General features: G+C 39.5%; 1 protein-coding gene and 1 long non-coding RNA gene across 4 annotated transcripts; both read left to right on the forward strand.

Moving 5' to 3' along the window:
• Nucleotides 1-1,330: 1,330 nt before the first annotated feature.
• LOC113462749 (uncharacterized) lies at nucleotides 1,331-10,248 on the forward strand. 3 transcript variants are annotated; one of them, XR_016400358.1, is made up of 5 exons: nucleotides 1,331-1,624; nucleotides 1,815-3,847; nucleotides 5,901-6,013; nucleotides 6,121-6,234; nucleotides 9,815-10,248. It is a non-coding gene; the product is annotated as an uncharacterized LOC113462749 (long non-coding RNA). The 3 variants fall into 3 exon arrangements; XR_016400356.1 differs by lacking the exon at nucleotides 9,815-10,248 and having other exon boundaries at nucleotides 6,121-7,123; XR_016400357.1 differs by lacking the exon at nucleotides 9,815-10,248 and having other exon boundaries at nucleotides 1,815-3,417; nucleotides 6,121-7,123.
• Nucleotides 10,249-12,188: 1,940 nt separating this feature from the next.
• LOC103707487 (uncharacterized) lies at nucleotides 12,189-20,547 on the forward strand. The gene is made up of 4 exons (XM_008791994.5): nucleotides 12,189-13,964; nucleotides 15,219-15,433; nucleotides 17,024-17,247; nucleotides 18,975-20,547. Exons 1-4 carry the CDS (start codon nucleotides 12,557-12,559, stop codon nucleotides 19,741-19,743), a joined length of 2,616 nt encoding a protein of 871 aa, XP_008790216.3. The 5' UTR covers nucleotides 12,189-12,556; the 3' UTR covers nucleotides 19,744-20,547.
• Nucleotides 20,548-20,890: the final 343 nt, after the last annotated feature.

Raw genomic sequence — 20,890 nt, forward strand, 5'->3', positions numbered from 1 at the left:
CAGATTAGTTTGTGTTTATATATCCAATCATCAAAAATAATTCGAATTTTGAGGAGATGCCTTAAAAGCCTATGTAGAAGATTCAGATTTAAACTTCACATCCAACATGGATATGTACATGTTCATATCTGTCATGAGAAATAAGTGGTCGAGAGACCCATTGCCCATGGATCATGGACTCCTGCATTGCTTTTTGGTAAGACACCATCAATAATAAGACTGCAAAAACAATTTGAAATGTTAGAATGGATTCAAAGATTTACCAGGCTCACTAGAAAACCAAGTCATATATGTAAAAGAGTTGGATGCTGAGATAATAAAAGAAATTTCATGTTTTGACGGGTACTAGCATGTACACATTCATGTTCTGGGTGTGTTGCTCTGATATGAGAATAATTGTGTCATGGATCTTTGAGGAGGCTAAAGAAATTTTATTTTATAGATGAATCCCTTTCCTTTGTGTTTAATTTGATATAGTCATAAGCGATCTAAACCATCACATAAAAGATTATGATCCTAACTATCACCCTGTACAAAATATTCGAAACATGATAAAAAAAATAGATGTTAACAAGGCTGCAGCAAGAAAGAGGATAATACCTTTGATAAACAGGACAGCATGTTGTCCAACTTTCAGAAAATGAGGATCTCTAGCGAATGGTGTCATAGCATTAGTAGTTTGCTCTGTTGTAATAAAAGTTTGAGTTACAACTTCAGCAGAATTTGTAAAGTAATAAAACACTAATGAAAATCATTATGGTGTTCCATTGATGAGATCATTAATTGCATATGAAGATTATCTCAAACTCCAAACTTATTATATTCTAGCAAAACACTTTTGGTGAGATGCATCTACATCTTGTCCACGAATCTCAAATACCTAATGCAATATATGTATAAATCTACCAAAATCTGCCACAATTTTCAATAGAAACAAATGAATGATATATCAACAATTATCCTGCTCTATCATAAGTGGAAGATTTATATATTTAAATAGTTATACATCGGTCATTCATGAGGATCCGTATGGGCATGTGTTTAGTCCCACATCAGTTATTTACTAAAAAAATTTTATATACTTATACAATACTAAGAAGAACCTAGAAAAAGGATATAGGCCCAGAAAAAAATTATTTGTTTTTCGGAACTCCATTACAAGTCCTATCCATATATGTTCTGATCTACTAAAGAATAACTTTGAGGAGAAGGGAGGCCTTGATGAGGCCCAAGGTCACCAAATACCCCTCTATGGTTGGTTCGTCCGGACCCAAAAACTGTGTTAAAGCCGGGCAACTTCTTTCAATATAAAGTCCGCGCGCAACAGCTGCCCCCCGCCTCTCTCTCTCTCTCTCTATACTCTGCCCCCGATTCAAGACCCGCCAAGAATCTCGAATTCTTCGCCTTTCTCTCGGACAGGGAGTCTCCTCGTGAATCTCGAACTATTACGTTGTCGATCCTCGTACCAAAAAATTCTCGAGAAATTCTTTTCTAATCTTCATTTTGACCTCGGAATTAGGAAATCTTGAAACCCTTTTGATTTCGTCTCAAGACGATTGGGTTTCTGGTTGTTTCCCCTCTGGTTCTGAATGCTTTTGATGCTACGGTTTTTGCTGCGACTTCGGTTGGTGATCTTTCTTTTCTATTTTCCGGAAAATAATAATAAAAAACAAGAGCTTTCGTTCTGTTATTTGGATTCTTGGTTGAATGAGATGCTGCAAGGAAATGCAAGAATTGAGATTTTTAGGGTTTGGTGTCTGGGTGTGGGGCTTGGGATTCTTGGGTGGGAAATTCATGGAGAGTTTGGTGCGCAGGAGGGTTCCCGTGGCGAACGCGGCGGCTTTGCGCCGAGAGGGCCACAAGCGACATGTTGATCAGTCCAGATTGGGCAATCGACATTGAATTGTGCGGCATTATCAATATGGAGGCTTGGTACTGGTTCTTCTCCTCTTCTTGCCCTTTTCTTATGTTTGTGATTCTGTTCGGCCATCGTCTATGTGTTTTATGTAATTTATTTGACGAAAGCTCTTCGTCACCTTCACTGGATTATCTCATAGATGATGCTAGCCAGGTACTACCTTGTTCCGATGGAGCTGTCTGCCTATGTAATTGATTATGATAGGTAAGCATTGCATCTTAGTGAAACTATAAACAACTGATCTTTTAGAAAATCGATACTTGATTTCGTACCAAATTGTTTCTGTATTATTCTGATTTTTGGCCCAGAACTCATGTAATGAATATGAATGGATAACTCAGCAATATGTTGAAGAAATAACATGCATCCTTTTTCTTGGTTATGCTACCTCAATACATCATCATTTAATCTTTGATTTCTCTTCCTGTGTAGTTTGTTATTGAAGGATTAGGTGAATTCTCTTTTATTGCTAGGAGTCTTTTTCTTTCTTTTTTTTTTTTGTGGTGAACTGGTGACATTTTAAAAATATAGATGTGTGCTTTCCTTGCTAGGCTTGCTTCCAAATCTTTTGACATTGCGAGATAAGGCCATCCTAGTATAGAATCTGCTATTTTCTACTTGCTATAGTCTGTGATTCTATTACTATAGAATGCCTTAGGCTGCAATAAAGACCGTGAGAAGCCTTTTGACATGGTAGTTCCATATTCTGTTACTAGTTGTAACACTTCTCCAGTTGATACGGCCATTTCTGTTGTTCTGTAGCAATCTTTTCGAAGTATTTAAAAAACTGGATTCTGTCAGCTTATATCTTTATCATGTCACAAAAAACGACAAGTATGTCTTCTATTTACTTCTCATCCATTTGTTGTCAAGAATGTCGGTTTTCACTATTTAATGCTGCAGGAAACATAACTGGGTTTTTTTCTCTAATGGAGGTTATTAAGATGCTGCAGCAATTATCTTGAATCAGTTCCACGAGGCACCATTGTTGTCATGACTTCATTTAGAGTATAGTATATTAAATGTCAATAGGGGAGGTTCATGTGCCTGCACACTAGTTTTTAGGTTGGACTACAACCTGACATCAAGGTGAGTGCTTCAACAAGACTGCTGTCCATGCATTCCACCATGCGTCTAGCTTATAAACACCCATATCTGATTCTTTATGTAGTATTCCACGGTTATTTTTTTTTTCAAACTGAACTTTGAAGTTGGTCCTCTGCATTGGACAGGTGGTGCCATTACTGCTAAATCAACCTTCTAGAGAAATTTTATTTCGGTACTTTGATTTAATTGCAGTTGTGTTTCATGCTGCTTGTTCTTGTAGCTTGTCATTGAATCATACTAGTTTAAGACCACTTTCAATCTATTGTTGGATCTCTTAACTTTTATTTATTTTTATCTTTTTAGTGAAGTACAGGCAGGCAACGGATACCCTTATGATACTTAAGAAGTGCCTAGGAAGCAAGAACTCCAAAATACAACTTCTGGCACTTTTTGTGAGCACATGAAACTTTTTTTTCCTGCAATTAAGAATTTTTTATTTTGCAATTTGATTCTGTAAGATATGTATATTTTTATAATTTCTTGTCATAGTTTTCTATTACATTTCTTTGAGTTTTGTTTCCAGGGATACTATTGCTGGGAAACACAATTTTCTAATAGACTGCATCCAGCTATTTTTATTTTCCTTATGCAAGAGCCCTACATCCATATATGACTTATGCATTGCATCCTTTTTTATTGAAAAATGGAAGTTGGGATTAGCAAATAGTGTTATGAAGATTCTTTGTCAGCAAAGAATTTTAGTCATTGTTATAAATTTATGTCTTATGACTTGATCCAATCAGGAAGAAGAAAGATTTTCTTCAACCCGCTCAATTCGAATCTCTCAAAAGAAAACTAGAAGAAGATAGAGGAATCTCGAAAGTAAGGCGGCTTTAAGTCCCCTTTTTTTTATTAATCCTTCAAAAAAACGAGGTTCATAGCCTCTATTTATAATGTAAGATCCATTCTAACACAATTTGGTTTGGATTTCTCTTTTTAATCCTAATATGACTCTTTTGCCTTAAATAGACATCTTTAGTAAAAAAAAAGCTAAAAATCTTGAAAAAATAGATCTCAATTTTTAAATCAACTCTGTCTTCTGTTGCTTTGCTGGATTCTTGTCGGATAGAGAGCTACACCCGGTCAAAGTCTTAACCAAAAAGAAAATTTTTGATTTGACCGGCTTGTTTCGGGGTCTGAAAGATGAAATTTTGGCTGGATTCAACCTTCTGAAGTTGGTCTAAAGTTGTAGACCTCGGAAAGATACCCAATTTCACAAAAAAGATTATCTCAATTAGGCATCGTATGACTAAATTATAGCCTCCAAAATTCCAATATGGTGGATCTTGCTCTTGAACCATATCCAACCTTGCTCGTAATGGTCAAAATGGTCCACATCGAGTCTGAAGATCCTCCTAAATACTCATAGTGGTCAAAGAGTTCCACATCGAGTTTGGTGATCCTCTTGGATACTCATAGTGGCCAAAGTGGTCCACATCAAGTCCGGTGATCCTCCTGAATTAAAGCTTCCCTTGTTTAAGATATTTAGCTCCTGCTAAATTAGAACTGAAAATGAGAAAATGCCTGCTCCTGCCTCGTAACTGAACTACTTGGTTTTGCTCGAAGATAGAGTTGCTGGTGCTCGTGTTGAAAGTGTCACCAACCGAGACACGATCTTGGTGAGTTGGGCTATCTCCTTCTCTAGTTGTGTGAAACGTTCTATTATTTTATCATCCATCAAGGTAGAAGTAGTAGCCATACCCATCTTTGTTCTTCAATGTACTTCAAGCATGGATAGCCCTTCTCCGGACTGTTCGTACCGCTCGTGCATCAAGACCATGCACTAAAGCTCCCATATATATAGCGGACTGAAGCTCTGATATCAACTTAATCCGATTGGGGAGAAGGAAGATTTTCCTCAACTCGCTCAACTCGAATCTCTCAAAAGAAAATTAGAAGAAGATGGAGGAATCTTGAAAGTAGGGCTTGAAGTCCTTTTTTTTTATTAATCCTTCAAAAAATGAGGTACATAATCTCTATTTATAATGTGAGGTTCGCCCCATCATAATTTGGGTCGAATTCCTTTTTTCTAATTCTATTAGAACTCTTCTTTTTTAAAATAGACATCTTTAGTTAAAAAAAAAAGCTAAAACTCTCGAGGAGATAGATATCGACTTCTATATCAACTCTGCTTTCTATCGCTCTGCCTAATTCTTATCGGATAAAACACCAGGTCAAAGTTTTATCCCAAAAACAAAAAAATTCGATTTGACCAGCTTATTTCGGAGCTTAAACGATGAAATTTCGTCCCAATTCAATTAAGTAGCCCAAAGTTGTAGATCTCAAAAAGATACCCAATTTCAAAAAAAAAAAAAAATCTCAATAGGGCATCGTATGACCAAATTATAGTCTCCTAGAATTTGGCCTGCGATTCGGCTTTCCGATATGGCGGATCTCACTCTTGAACTCTGTCCAGCCTTGCTCGTAGTGGCCAAAATGATTCACATCGAGTTTGGTGATTCTCCTGAATACTTGTAGTGGCCAAAGTATTCCACATCGAGTTTGATTATCTATTTGGATCATCGTAGTGGCCAAAGTGATCCACATTGAGTTTGGTGATCCTCTTGAATACTTATAGTGGCCAAAGTGGTCCACATCGAGTCTGATGATTCTTCTGGATCATGCCCAAATATTATCAAGTAGTTAATAAAAAAATTAACAATTGCATCCTTTTCTAAACAAATGGAAAAAGTGATCCAAAAAACTGATCCATATAGACAAGTCTTGCTGGTTATGAACTCAGGCTGAACTATTGTACAAACAATTGATTTAGTATATTAATATTTTTCCACTAGCTTTGCAAATTGACAAATTTTCTTCAGCAGAATTTTCACATATTGCTACATTCTCTGACAATTGTAATATTTGTTCTCAGAATTGTTAATTCAGGTGTTAGAAACTCCAAACAAAAATTGTAGGGACTATGTTCGCCAACAAATTGTTGAGCAGGATATCTTGAATGAAATGGTGAAAGTGGTGAAGAAAAAAGTAAGTATTTCTCCTTATTGCACACCTTATATAGTTATTCTTTACATTGTTGCATGTATTTTGAAATGTGATTGTGATATGCCAGCTTCTGCAGCTTATTTATGCAGCCAAACTTGAATGTGAGGGAGAAGATATTGATTCTAATGGATACATGGCAAGATGCTTTTGGAGGAGCAGGAGGAAGATATCCCCAATATCATGCTGTATACCAAGAACTAAGAGTATTCTTTTAAACTGTCATCCTTGAACCTCTCTCTCACTCACACACACATACACACACACACACACATTTTCCTGGTTCATGTTTCATGCCCAGACCTACTAAGCTTCTGGTTTATCCAATGTTTAACCAATGAACCATAAGAGTTTTGGCCCTGAATTTACCTTATAACGACTTCATTTTTGAAATAAAGCCATTCTTATAAATTATGATCAACATGTGATATGTGCATGTAGTTTTTGTCCTGATTATTTGTGCAGCATTTTAATTTGTTGTTTGCTTTGTCTTTTTTTGAGAAAATTGTTGTTTGCTTTGTGTGCCTCAAGGATTATGTGCTTATATTTTCTCCAATTGATTAGAATTGGTTTCAGTCTTCACCTGCCTCATTGTGAACTTACTATCCTAGCCATATCATAGTGATGATGTGCATGAGAAGCTTGTTTTGTAAAGTTTATTCTTAATCATCACATAAGAGAGAGAAAATCAATTGGTCTAGCAGATTTGCATGCAAATGTATATTGTTATTCTTAAAGGCAAGTGAGAGAATAGTTTGGATTTGATAGATAGAAGCAAAGTTAAAGTGTAGAGACAGAGAATGTTACAAAGGACTATTTGTGCTTTTAGGTCCTAGGTGTGAGTTTGCAAGAAAGAGAGTGCTGGTCTCACTCCAGGTCTATATCCAGTGTTCATTCAGCAGTCATGCTATTCCACTGAAATACAATTCCACTCTCTATTAGCAGTAAAAAATACAAATATTCAGAGATAGAATTCTTAGTGGTTTTTACATCCTACCATTGCTAGATAAGAGCTTTTTGAGTTCGGCCGCTTGGCATGGATGCTCCCAGCTCGGCTGGGTTCTACCATCATTTCGCTTAGGCTGAAGAGCTCAAGCTCCTCGCTGGAATCCTGTGAGTCGTTGATTACCGTCCTGCTTCTCAGGAGTTCACTTGTGTTGACTAGAGCTCCAGTGATCCTTGTTGGACAAGGACTTCAATCTTATCTTTAAGTTGAAGGCATCCCTTTGTGTTGTGCCCAAAATCTTTGTGGAATTGGCAGTATTTGCCCATGTTCCTCTTCTTGGTAGGGTTTGCAGCTTCCAAGGTCAACTTAAATAGTCTCGGCTTTGGATCTCTATTAAAATTTGAGTTCTTAAGGCATTGAGATGAGTATACCTCTTAGACCTATGTGGTGGGCTTTAAGGTGGTACAACACTTCGCTCTTCACGGCTGCATTTTTTCCTCGAATTGTCCTTTTTATAGTCTTTGGCTAATGGTCTCTTTTCTCGTTGCTTCCTTTTGGGCAATAATTGTTTGCTCGGCATTGATGTACTTGTCTATCCGAGTTAGGAGTTTAGCCAAATCCTTAGAAGGTCTTTTTTGTAAAGAGAAGCTAAAACGTGAGTTTCTTAGCCAATTCATCACCGTGGCTATTGCCTCGCATACTTCTAACGTCTCGGTGTTGAACAGGCCGATGTAATTTCGGTGGGACTCATCTTCCCCTTATCTGATAGAGAACAAGCTTGTCGAGACTTTTCCCTATCTTCTGCTACCGATAAAGTGGTTGGCGAATTGGTGACTGAGCTAGTTGAAGGAACAGATAGAGCTTGGTTGGAGGTCTAAGTACGAGAGTTGAGCCACCTTCCTAAGCAAGGTCGAGAAAGCCCACTACATTATGGCTTTCAATCCTCCTTGCAACAATATGAGAACATTGAAGCTCTCTAGATGATCCATGAGATCTGTGGTGCCATCATAGAGCTCAAATTGGGGTACTTTAGACTCCTTTGACAAGAGCTCCTCTATAATTTCTTTGATAAAAGGAGGTTTGTTCATTGTCTTGAGATCATGTCTAGTTTTGGCCTTCCGCTCCTTGATTGCCCATCTCCTTGATTCTACGATTGAGGTCCGCCTCCACCTAGCGACTGTCTTTAGTCGATACAGAGAGTGATTGCCGATATAGGAGATGGCTTCGAAAGGGGAGCAGGACTAACCTTGCTTTTGACCTCTTCCATGACTTTCGGGATAGAGGTGACTACTGCCTTGGGCTAGATCATTACAATGACACGTCTGGTCTGTTGAAAGAGGAGCGACATGTTGTTGCAGGTCTTATATCATTTTTTTTTTGCTACAACATATGATTCATACACTTCTAGGGTGAATGCATCCAAAAAGGTCAAAACTAACAAGTCTCAGAGTACTCTAGGCCGCTCCCTCTCGCCAACTTAGAGAGCTACCCTAGAGTGATCAGCCACATACGAGTCCATCTAATCCGCAGCTCCATTGGCTTCTTTGTAGACGTGCTTGGCCTGGAAGGCAACGTCTCCACCTACCATGGCATGAATATCCCGGAGCAAAGGATGGAAGCCACCCATGCCGTCGGTGCACCCCTGAATCCAGCCGATTATTGTTGCCGAGTCACCCTCGAGCAAGATTACGTTGGCCCACAAAATATGCCGGGCTTAACATAGACCAGGCCATGCTACCTTCAGCTCCGTTTTCGGAATAGAAATGTCAAAGATCTGGCACCCACCATCAACAACCACCATCTAGCACGCATCCGTCGAAGTTGATCTTAAGAAATGCGTGCTAGATGGTGGCAGGAGGGGTGGTGCAGACTTCATGACCAGGTCTTATATCATCGCCATGAGAGATTTTACTTACCAAACTAGCAAGCTAAGCTGTTTGATGTTGGTAGTCTCTGCACCAGGTCGAGGGGGTGATGACCTTGGGTAGCTGTGCAGGGAGCTATTGGACTCTGGCTGGATGGCTCCTAGGTGGTTATTCCTTTTAAGTTTCGTGGCTCTTCTCCTTCGTTCCCACATATAGCACCAATATGTTGCCGTCGATTTTTGGGACGCCAATGTGGAGCGCCTCCATAGACCAATAAGATAACGGATAAGGGCGAGCTTATTGGATTGGCTCCAGTCGGACCCTCCAATGCTTAGCAAGAGAGGGTTATAGAGAGGAACAAAAAAAGGATAAGAATATAAAAACATAATCTCTCCTGGCTATGGTGATTTTTGCATTACCTCTTTTACAGATGACCTCTAGGTTTATTTATAGTCGAAACCCGCATATCTAGTGAATCGTATTTAAACAAACTCAAGATCATGCTATAACATACTGTCGATGTGATGTAACTATCTTGGGAACGTGCTGTAACAATTTGGCATGTGATGAGATTGATAAGGCGATGTGTAGATTTGCGGTAGGCCTTAGCCATTTTTTTTTTTTTTTATAGAAAGATCTTGTTCGACTTGGATAGGGGCCGAGCTGAGTCGAAAGATGTCGGCCATCTTAGATCTGGTCGTTCTGGCAGAGAAGTTCCGACTAGAATATCTTGGAGAGTTTCTAGATATATCTAAACCATCATGTATGTTTTCAGCTAGATGAATCTCATCATGCTATATCATGTTAGGTCATTACATGCCATAACAATTAGCAAGATTATTTCTGATGGGTCTCCGTCTTTATCTAAGCATCACTCAGCGGCAATTTCTGGCTGTCATATTTCTTTCGTGCTGATCCATCCTCCGTAACACAGAAAATTGTGCCTCATTTGTCCCTCTTTTACCTGGCACACAGCTGTTTGATACCTAGCCCCTGCATGAAGCGAAACATCTCCATCCGTCGGCACGGTCGGTACTTGGCGGTATCATTACCGTAGCACTCCTACCACTTGGATCGCAGGGCGCCTGTTGCCGTAATCTCCAAGCATGGCTATATTTGACGGTACCTTTCGGAAGGGAGGCAGGCTGCTGCCTGATGAAATAGGGAAACAGGTTGGACGCTCAGAGCGTTCCCATCATATTAGCCAGTTGTAGCATCATGTTTCAACTTCCAAGGTGGAAATAATTCTAATACGACCAGTCTAAAACCGTGTTGTGAATGATCGAAGACAATTAGTCACAAAAAGGTGAAAGGGAGACCATTCAAATAATTGCATACGAATCTTAAATGGCAGTACCATCATATCTTTCTCAGCTGAAATTTCTCAAGAGCTGCCGCTTTGGGCTCTTCAGGTTCTCGAAAAAGAAGAAGAAGAGAACGGAGAGGAGGAGGAAAAAATAATGAGATACTTTTTGTTTGGTTTGAGTTAAAAAAAAAAAATAAAAAAGTTGTATTTCCATGAAAAAGAAACATGAAAAATTATGAGCCGGAAATCACTCTATTTTTATTTTTTCTCCAAAAATCCTTTCAGCATTAAAGAGGCATTAAAGACCTAATTTTTATTAAGTGTATAATAAAAATTACAAATAACTTTTCCAGAAAAGTAGGTGGTCAACCAAACATAAGCACTTTGTAAATCTGTCAATTTTTCATTGTTAACCAAACATGCCAAAAATACTTTTCTAGACATCTTTTTTTTAGAAATCTGCTTTCTAAAAATCATATTTTTAGGTGAAAAAAATCTTCCTGCAAACCAAACGAGCCCTTTATAGATTAGAACCACTGCTTGCTCCCTACCAAATATAGTTTTGGATGGCAATTTAAGCTCGCCCATCAAATATCCGATTCGAACCGATACAATCCGAATAGAACATATTTTTATTGGTCCTATTTTTGAATTTTAGATATAATATTCAAAATAAGTCCAGATCAAATACGGAGAATAATATGTCTCCATCCAAAACTTAACCTTAATCCATCCTCCCGATCCACTCGATAAATAATAGCTATCACAATACCATTCGCCTCAACCGTTTCTCCCTCTATTAATTAGAAAAATTATTATTGTTGAAACTTAGAAAGCATATATATTTTATAAAAATTATAATTAATAATTATTTTTATTTGTTTTGTTTCTGGACTTGCAATTAATTTGACTTATGTATGAACTATTTTTTAGTCAAATATATTATACTTATTGATGTACACTAAGTTTTCTCTATCTGAATCAAAAAATTAGAACATAAAAAAAATGTTATAAGCTTTTCCTATTTATATAGCAGTTATAATATGATTAATTATAGCTATAATCTATAATTATCCGATCCAATCTAATCTGACCCGAGATGGGTACGAGGCCGATATGGGTATAGAATTTTTACCTACAAGGTGGGTTCGATCTGACTCAATCCATATCCAATACGGTGCCATCCCTACTTAGAATGCTACGGGTGTTCCCATCATATTAGCCAGTTATCACATCATGTTTCAACTTCCATGGTGGAGATAAATTCTAAATAATGGAACAAGTCTAAAGCCGTGTTGAGAATGATCAAACACAATTAGTCGCCGAAAGTGAAAGAGAGACCGTCCAAATTTCCCAAGAGTTGTCAATTAAAAGATTAGAACGACTCCTTGCTCCCTACCAAACACGACCCCCCGTTCTTATAAACGGTGTTGGACCGGTCTTGAGTCCTGCCCTTGGAACACTTTTTGGACACTGTTATAATAATAGTCCTTTCCATGGCCGTCCAATTGGGCCCTACCTCTTGTCAACGGTTCTTAGCCCTTCGTTTTCAGCATGCAGACGAGTAGAAATAGAAAATTTCTACAAGCCAACGGCGGCCCAACTGCTGACGGCCGTTGATCGACGACTCCCGAGCGGTTGCATGCGGTTGGTTCACACGTCCGGCTTCTCCTCCTCTTGTGGGAACCATTCCCCCCCCTCCTCTCGCACTAAATTAATGATTCGTCTAACCCACAAAAAGCCTTGAACTGTTCTCGAGCCAACATTAAAAGCGCCCCACCTGTCCCCCCATTCAAAACCAGTCGAAAACCAAATCTAGGAAGAATCTAACCCTCTTCCGAACCATCAAACCATGGCCCAGCCAATCAATTAAAAGTTAATAAAACAAACCCTTTGGTGGGTCACCACCGGCCCGCAGCGGTTTGGTGAACAAACGTTAGCCCAGCCCCATCGAACTCCCACTACGAGCAAGCGTGGCACTCACGTAATTCTTTACATTTGCGGTGGCGCCCTTTAGTCCATGCAAGCGGACACGTGGATCCCAGTCCCAGCGAAAGCCGCGTGCGCGAAGACGAGCTCCTCTTCGGACTTACCTTCTCCGTCTCCGTTCCCGCGCCCCCTTCCCTCTATTCGTTCATAATTGCCGCCATTCTTCTCCCTCCCCGTTTCCGTTCCCATTCCAGCTAACGCCCTCCGGTGTCCTGCCCGAAACCGTTCGTAACGCACCGTTGTTAGAAGAACTGAAACGTTACCAAGTCACCATGGACGGCAATGAAGAGAATTATTTCCAATTCCAAGCGCGAGAGTCGGAGAGGAGAGGAATTTAGGGTCGGAGTTGGGGTTTTGGTCGTCAATCGATGATTGAGAGGAGGAGAGATGGAGAGAGGGATTGAGGGCGGCGGCGGCGGGATATGGGATGCGGGAGCTCCAGGGCGGAGTCCAGGGTGGTGTCGCTGTGCCGGGAGAGGAGGAAGCTGATCCGGGCGGCGGCGGACCGCCGGTACGCCCTCGCGACTGCCCACGCGGCCTATTTCCGGGCGCTTGCCGCCGTCGGCGACTCGCTCGAGCGGTTCGTCCGGGAGGAGCTCGCGGTGGCGCCGTCACCCCCTGGGTCGCCGGTGCTCACCCTGCCATCCGACGGCAAGGGCAAAAGCAAATCTGTGAGCTCCGCTTCCGGCGGCGGTAGTGGTGGCGGGTCATCCTCCGTGACGCCGCTCTCCCACTCGCTCTCCGATGATGGCTCCCACTTGCATCTATCCTCCGGCTCGGAGGCCGGCGCGAGCCCGGAGAGCAAAGGAGGAGGAGGAGGAGGCGGCGGCGGAGTAGAGTCGTCGTCTTCCCCTCCTCGGACGGCCTCGGCCGCTTCGAGCCCTAATTATTCATTCATGAGGTCATCGACGGCGATCCCCACCATGTCGTATGAGGACCCCAATACCCAACAATGGCAGCATCCTTCTAACAGTGGATATGGATACGGATATGAGTATGGGTATGGATTTGGGGATCCACCATATGGTGTACCAATTGGATCTCCGCTGCCGGGTAAAGAGAATTCCTATTATTATGACCGGCCAATGAGTCCTCCGGGGCCGGTGGCAGCAGCTCCTTCAAGTCCTCCGCCGCCGCCTCCCCCTGAAGGCTTTGCTTGGGAATTTTTTGATCCTTTCAATACTTATGAGAGACTTTTACCAGAGTATGGTGGTGAAAGGTATGGGGGGACCTCTTATGTGAGCAGTCCTGATTCGAACGAGGTGAGGGAGCGGGAAGGGATTCCTGATCTCGAGGATGAGACAGAGGTCAAAGCCATGAAGGAGGTGGGGAAAGAGAAGAAGGTTGTGAGAGAAGATTCAGGAGGGAAGGAATCTAGTATTGGCAGCTATAAGACCGAATCAACGCAAGAAATGGGAGAGAAGGATGAGAAGAATGGTAAAATTGGGTCAGGGGATAAAGAGAGTAAGAGTAGTTCAGTGTCAAGCAGACTAAGGAGCAGCGGGGAGGATGACGGATCCGGTGGGAAGAAAAAGGGAGTGAAATTTGAGGAAGAAACATCATTTGTTACGGAGGAGAGCGGGCCAAGCAGTGGGAAAGCATCGTCCACTCCTAGTGGTGGGAAATCGTCATCCACTCCTAGCAATGGGAAATCGATGTCTGATCCAAGCAGTGGAAATGCATTATCTGCTCATGGTACGAGAGATGTGGCAGAAGTTATGAAGGAAATTAAGGAGCATTTCAACTCAGCTGCTAATTATGGGGAAGTGGTTTCAAGGATGCTTGAGGTTGGCAAGTTGCCGTACCGATCAAGAAGTAGAATGTTTAGAGGTCGGTATTGCATTCATTTATCATTTTTATACTCTATTTGGAATGATCTGATTGTTATCTGCAAGAACCTTGCAGCCAATTGCTGAGGGAGGGAAGGATATTTGTCTATTAGGCTTGATTTCATTGTGCTGAAAGTTACTCTTAAAATCTAATAAATGAAATTCTCAACAGGGGGAGTAGGGGTCCAGATATGGTGTTTTTCTCTTTTTCTTGATTGTTGTGACATATTAGTTGTAGTTGTTGTCTCTGACATGGGAAAGATTTGTTTTCTTTGGACACTAAACTCCATCCTTCTGAACATGTTGGCAAAAAGTTTCGTTGGTTTTCCTCTACAGAATGATTTTCTTGGAGAGCAGTGTAAATTGCTTTACACAACTCAATTTGGTAATTGCAACTACAATTCCTCTTTATCTGTTTCTACTTCTTCGTTGTGAACACAGTTATTTCATAATAGTACAAAAGAGATGACAATGCAAATCTGGTAATATCTGTTTTTATAAAGATACAAGCTTCCAAGTTCTGTTCTCTTTGTTCAATGCTTACATTCTTCAGGTTTCTGACACCGCTCCTTTTAGAGCTCTAGCTTCCACTTGATTGGGTGCCTTCAATCCCAATGTAACACAAAGACCTTCATGGAGCAAAACTATTGTTTTCCAACCATCCATTAACTATTCAAATACCACTTTCTTACCCCAATATCCTTATTCTCCATGTAGAAGCACTTTATAACATCTTCTGCTGAACCTTTGGGTTGAGAGAGGTACACTGTTCTTCATGCACTGACCACTTAGAGTTGACTACATGATGGCCCTAAGTTAGTTGAAAATAAAGTAATAAATGATCGGATGCTTTCTAATCTATGATAGTGCTATGAATATTCATGGTATTTTCATCTCAAATAGTGCTTTAATTAAAGAATATGAGAAATCATCCTAAAAATTAAATGATTTGATAAGTTAAGCGTGCTATGACAAAACCAGCTTGTTCATTTGTCTTATTGTGATGTGTTCATAGCCCAATCATTAGTCATATGGTATGTGTGCAACAGCCAGGATAATTTTTTTCTTGTTTTTCCATACATTCATGTACTATTATATAGTCAAATTATAAATGTACAAATTAAAATGTGTATTTGAATGTCTGTTACGTTAGCTTATTGAACAACAATAGATTTGACTATATTATCTCCTTTAGAAACACTGTCAAATTAATGTACTATTATAGTATTAGTGAATCTTATAAGTCTTGTCGCAGTTATCTCTTCCAGGATATGGCGTCCTATGGCTTTTACTATGTTGGCATCTTCACGTCCTTCTTTCAAGCGTTCACGACATTCAGCTGCAAGCACAATCAGGAGCAGAGCCAGTAATGGCATTTCTGACAAGCACATGGATATGAAGTCTGGCAACCTTTCATCAACTTTGGAGAAGTTGTATGTATGGGAGAAGAAATTGTATAAGGAAGTTAAGGTATAGTTTATCATTTCATATATCAGTTTGAATGCGTTTGTGCAGTTTTACATTAGGTAATTATGTTTTTTAACATCTGCTAGCCCATTGGCCGTAACTATTTATCATGCATTAAACATATGCAATCAAAAAGGACATTGAATAATAGAAGTCATGGGGGGTTAATTGTGATTTCTGGGCAGAAAATAGGGGTTTAGTTAATTGAGTAAAGGTGCTATGAAGATTCGCCGTTTCGGTACCAAGCCTCGTACCGGTGCCACACTAGCACAGTGTCGGTACAGTATGAAATTTTTTTGCACTCGGTAAGCCACCCGTACCAGTACCGAACCGATACGGTACGGTATGCTCCATACCGCCTAGTTCGAGCCGGTACGGCATACCATGGATGCTATTTTTATGACTATGAATCCTGATATAATTAAATTATTTATGTAATTTTAAAATGTACTCAACTTTTGGGTGGTGCACTTCTCTTGTTTCTCTAGCTTAGAACGACTGTTGAACTAAGCAAGGTGTTCTTTTTTAAAGATAAGAATAGCTCTAGAGGTGGGAATGTGCAGACATTTGATGTCCCTTAAAGATTGGATTATATTAAATAATAAGACAATGTTGGACACAACACAAGGCCAGGCACAAAGGCTCTTGTTATATAAGAGAGAAGATGCCTTCGGCAGCATATCTGCCAAGGGCCTGCTTTGATGTTAGAATTCATAATGTGAGAATATTATCTGCCAGGCGGGACAGCCAGAGAGGTTCCAAGAAAAAGATTACAATAACTAACAAGTTAAACTTTCGGATGAGCTGCAGGTTTCATTTGTTCTTCGGGGATACGATAAATCACCATTTTGCAAGTTTTGGTTTTATCCAAATTCTCAGGACTTGGTAGATCAGTTGCCACTCCAGATCTGTGGGAACTTCTTTTCCAAGTGATCTTTCTCAATATTCTTGAAACTTTCACACAACAGAAAATTATATTCATAGATAATGTATCCAAGGATCCAAACAGGTGCTTAAATTTCTGCAATTAATTCAGCTCATAGTCATGCTAGAAAAATTATGAAACTGACTTGGAGCATGTTTTATTACTTCTGCAGTCAAGTCACCATAAACTTTTAAAGCAGATATTTGTTGCATGACTGTGGTTTTGAGATGTGATGCTAATCTGACATATCCATTTTTTTGGTCTACTCGGCTGAAGAACTAAGTTAAATACATGCTGAAATCAGCATAATTCACTTTCTTGAGCAAGATGGTGACCTTAAGTGTGTCCCTATACTGATGTGTTTTTCTATATGCATAGTACTGAGAATTTGAATGATTCTGTAGGTTTTGATAAGAATTCCTTTAAGTTTGTGAACTTACTAATTTGAACGCATATGTGCAAACTACTTAAGAAAGTAAATTTTGAAACTTTGAGCAGTCATTGCACAAATGTTAAGGAGAATAACAAATGGGAACATAACAATGTTTAAACGTTCTCAATTGCAATTCTTAGGACAGGTAATGGAAGAAAACCATGGATGGCTCATAGTCTTTCAATCTATTTTGATGTCAAAATATTTGTTAACATTGCTTAAGTGGCTGTGCTAGGATGAAGAAAAATTGCAGAGCATTTATGACAAGAAGTACAAACGCCTGAAAGCTTTGGATCGTGAAGGAGCAGAGTTCTATAAAATCGACTCCACTCGAACATCAGTAAGAAAGTTACGTACCAAAATAAGCATTCTAATTAAATCAGTGGATGCCATTTCAAACAGAATGCACAAGATAAGAGATGAAGAGTTGCAGCCCCAACTTACTGAATTGATTCAAGGGTATGAAAATTGATTCAACTGTCTTAATCTTCCGAATGTCTAACTATTCATTATCACTAAATTGTTCCTTAATTTTCATTAAGCTATTGGATATACCAAATGTATTTTCTTGATAGAGATAGCATTACAAAAAATGGTTCGTTGAGCTAAAGAGTGTTGGACTTCCAGACAGCTTGCATTTTCATGGGTAAGCTGGGTTTGAAGTTCCAAACCCCATGCTGCAAATATACTTTTTAATCATCCAAGCTATGGGTTGAAACCTGAAGATAATCATGCCCTTGTATTTTTGAAATTTATATATTATCAGTCGCCTCAACAGAAACTAAGGCATTTAAAATTTCATGTAGGAGTGCTCGTTATGTAATTACTTTCCCATGTCACTTAAAGTTAATGTGTAGTTTAAAAACGTTCAAGTCTAGAATGGTTCATACAACCCTATTACTTTCAAATTTCAAACTAGCATTATGTTGCTGATATTAGAATTCAGTAGTTTGTTGGCATCAGAAATTAAAAGTTTCTCCAGCTTATGCAATTTAGTTTTGCTTTAGTAGATCGATGAGACTCATACGTTTTCTGTAAAGATGACTTATGGAATTAGAGTGTGATAGTATTAAGAATTTAAGAGGGTTGGAATTGATGGAGAAAGATCTGAAAAGATGAATTTTCATTAAACTGAGAAGAACTTATATGGGAGAGGGAAAGTTAAGGCTGACATCAGATTTGAAAGAGTGAGCCATTAGAGATATTTTAAATAGTAATTTGTGGGAGATTGAAGTCTCCTACTGCAAGATTCCTTTTCGTTTACCAGCATAACCTTGTTTATGAATTCCTTTCATGGTAGGATCTCTTTTCAAAAATATTTACAATGGATTTTTTTTCATAGTGAATAGTCTTTCATAAGGTGGTATCCTAGTCAAAGATATCCATGGTCTCATCATTTTGTTTCCTTATTTAAAAAAAAATGGATGAGACTGTGCATATCTTTGACTTCGTAACAATTTTATGAGGCCTTACATTTACCATTTTCACAGACTGTCTGCTTATCCTGCCAGTTGGCTGAGAGTGTTTTAATGCTCCTCCTTGCTTGAATGTTACTCTCTTTAGGTTCTACTGTCACCAGTTTGTGGATGTCACGCTTTGTGTTGGAAAATTTGGGAAGTGAAACATGATAATTATTCAAACACACTTGCTGGACCTGGGTAAAAGGAGCAGGTTTTGTACTGCTTTCTGCGGAGAGATTTAATATTCTTTGTAGAACTAGAATTGCTTTTTCTCTCTTCCTCTTGCTCTTCTTCTTCAAATTCATGCTCAGGTGGTGAAATTATTTTCTACCTTATTTGAATCAACTCTGTCAATCAACTGTGACAAGATTTATAGATCAAAAAAGAAAGTGGCGAAAATTAAAATATGGCCAGGCTTCTGAAAAATCAAGGGAGGCCAGCATTCATTTTGCATTTTGATATGATAAATTTATCAACAAACCAAATTATGCAATGAATCTTTTGAGCCTTTGATAACTTTTGCATCCAAACATGACTAGCACTTTCAATAAAAGAAAAAAATGGTAAAATATGCATGATAAATCATCAAGTTGATTGGACATTTAGTGCTTCTCTAGGTGATCTTTTTTTATTAATTCTACTTTTACATAACTTTATCTCGTACTATGTGGATGAGATATTTGAAATAGGACACCGAGCTTACATTATCATCCTTTGTGTGTGCAGATTGGTTAAAATGTGGAAATCTTTGCTGGATTGTCATCGGAAGCAGTTACAAGCCATAGTTGATAGCAAAAGCCACAGTCTCATGGCAAAGACCGGAAGCCAAAGCCAATCAAATGCAAAGGCTACCAAGGAACTGGAGGTGGATCTCTTGCACTGGTGCCGTTGTTTTAAGGAATGGATCAGCACTCAGAAAGCTTATATTGAAGCATTGAATGGATGGTTAATGAAATGGCTCCCAGAAGAACTGGAACAAACACCTGATGGGGTTGCACCTTTCTCCCCGGGCCGGATTGGAGCTCCTGCTGTATATATCATCTCTAATGATTGGTTCCATGCAGCTAAAAGTATTTCTGAAGACAAAGCTACTGAAGCAATGCATGATTTTTCTGTGGTAGCACATAAATTATGGGAGAGTCAAAACAGGGAACAGCACCTAAGACTAAAGGCAGAGTATCTGTCCAGAGATTATGACAGAAGGCAGAAATCTCTGCAGCAGGTCAGTGGGATGAATGAGCGCATGGATATAGTGTCAGTTACTGAGAATGGTGGGGAACACCGTGATGATCGCATGACTGAATTGGACTCGATGAAGAAAAGATTGGAAGAAGTGAAAACCAAACATGAGGAAATTGTTAAGCAAGTCCAAGATGCAGCTTCCAGTATTTTGCAGACTGGTTTAATTCCTATATTTGAAGCCTTGAAAACTTTTAGCTCAGAGACACTCAAGGCTTATGAGGGGCTTAGATTGCCAAACAAAAGTGGGCCATAAGCACACAAACGTATAAACAATTATAGCCAATTTATGTTGGGTTTCAACCAAGCAAACCTCTTCTGGTCCAGCAAAAGAAATATGTTCAAGCAAATCACTCTGGATCAAATTAAGATAGCACTTCTCACCGTTGCTTGTGGAGCTTACTGTAAGGTGAGATCGCCAGAGTGGTTTGGGACCCCTTTTAGAAAGCCATTCTAAGTGTGGGTTCCTTCAGAAACCTTAGGGTTGCTGATTCAACAGGAAGCATCTTCAGGACAGTTAGAGAGGCGTACAGCATTCATTTATTGGTTTATTGATCGGTTGGTAGGGTTTCTAGAGGTCATGATGGTTGCTGTTGGTTGTGGTTGATGATGAGGTATATTCAAGCTTCGCAACTGGCTGATTAATCAATAGAAAGGTAGTGACTGCATTCTTCCTCTAGAGGTTTGTAGGCTGCTAACAGCATTATACTACTAACTAAACAGGGAACGTAGGCTGCTTTTGATTCATTCACAGTTAATGTTGTATAGCAAGCTGAAAAGGAATTTTGTTTAGACCCCCAGCAGAATGGTCTTGGATCTCAGTCATGCTTTGCAGATTTTTTAGGCTGCTGGGGTTAGTTCCATTGCTGGATAATTGATCAGATGGCTGGTAATAAATCGTAAATAAGGATACCCGTGGTGCAGTATCACTTGTAAGAGCTCATGCGTGGCCGGCGAATGCCCTTAGTCTGTATACCCTTGTCTCTTCTGTTATAACTTGCTGAGAAGTGTGGTTTCTGTCTTGCTCTAAATTTCATAATCATAGTTGAAGATTCTTGCATCCCAATCCCATTTCAGAAAAAGCAGAATATCGCCTTTTGTAGATCCTCTTTGATCAATAATTTTGTGAACAATTAGATAAATGCTTAACCGAAAATACTGTTTCATGTTCCCATACTTAAAAGAGGTGGAGCCTCCATGAGGCCACATGCAATTTTATGTCACCTGAAAAGTAAATCAAAGCTGCGTTGCAGACCTCAATTTTTACCACTCAAAGCTGACCTAACTTACAAATGTATGATTCTGCAAGCATATAGCATGGAACTCAATTAAGGATTGGGTTGGCAGGCACGAATAGGCATGGAACAATGGATTTTTTTATTTATTTTTTATTTTTTTAAATC

The sequence above is a fragment of the Phoenix dactylifera genome, chromosome 4 (genome assembly GCF_051530095.1).
Source record: "Phoenix dactylifera cultivar Ajwa chromosome 4, Ajwa_hap1_PhDact_Kaust_v1.1, whole genome shotgun sequence".
Classification (NCBI taxonomy): domain Eukaryota; kingdom Viridiplantae; phylum Streptophyta; class Magnoliopsida; order Arecales; family Arecaceae; genus Phoenix; species Phoenix dactylifera.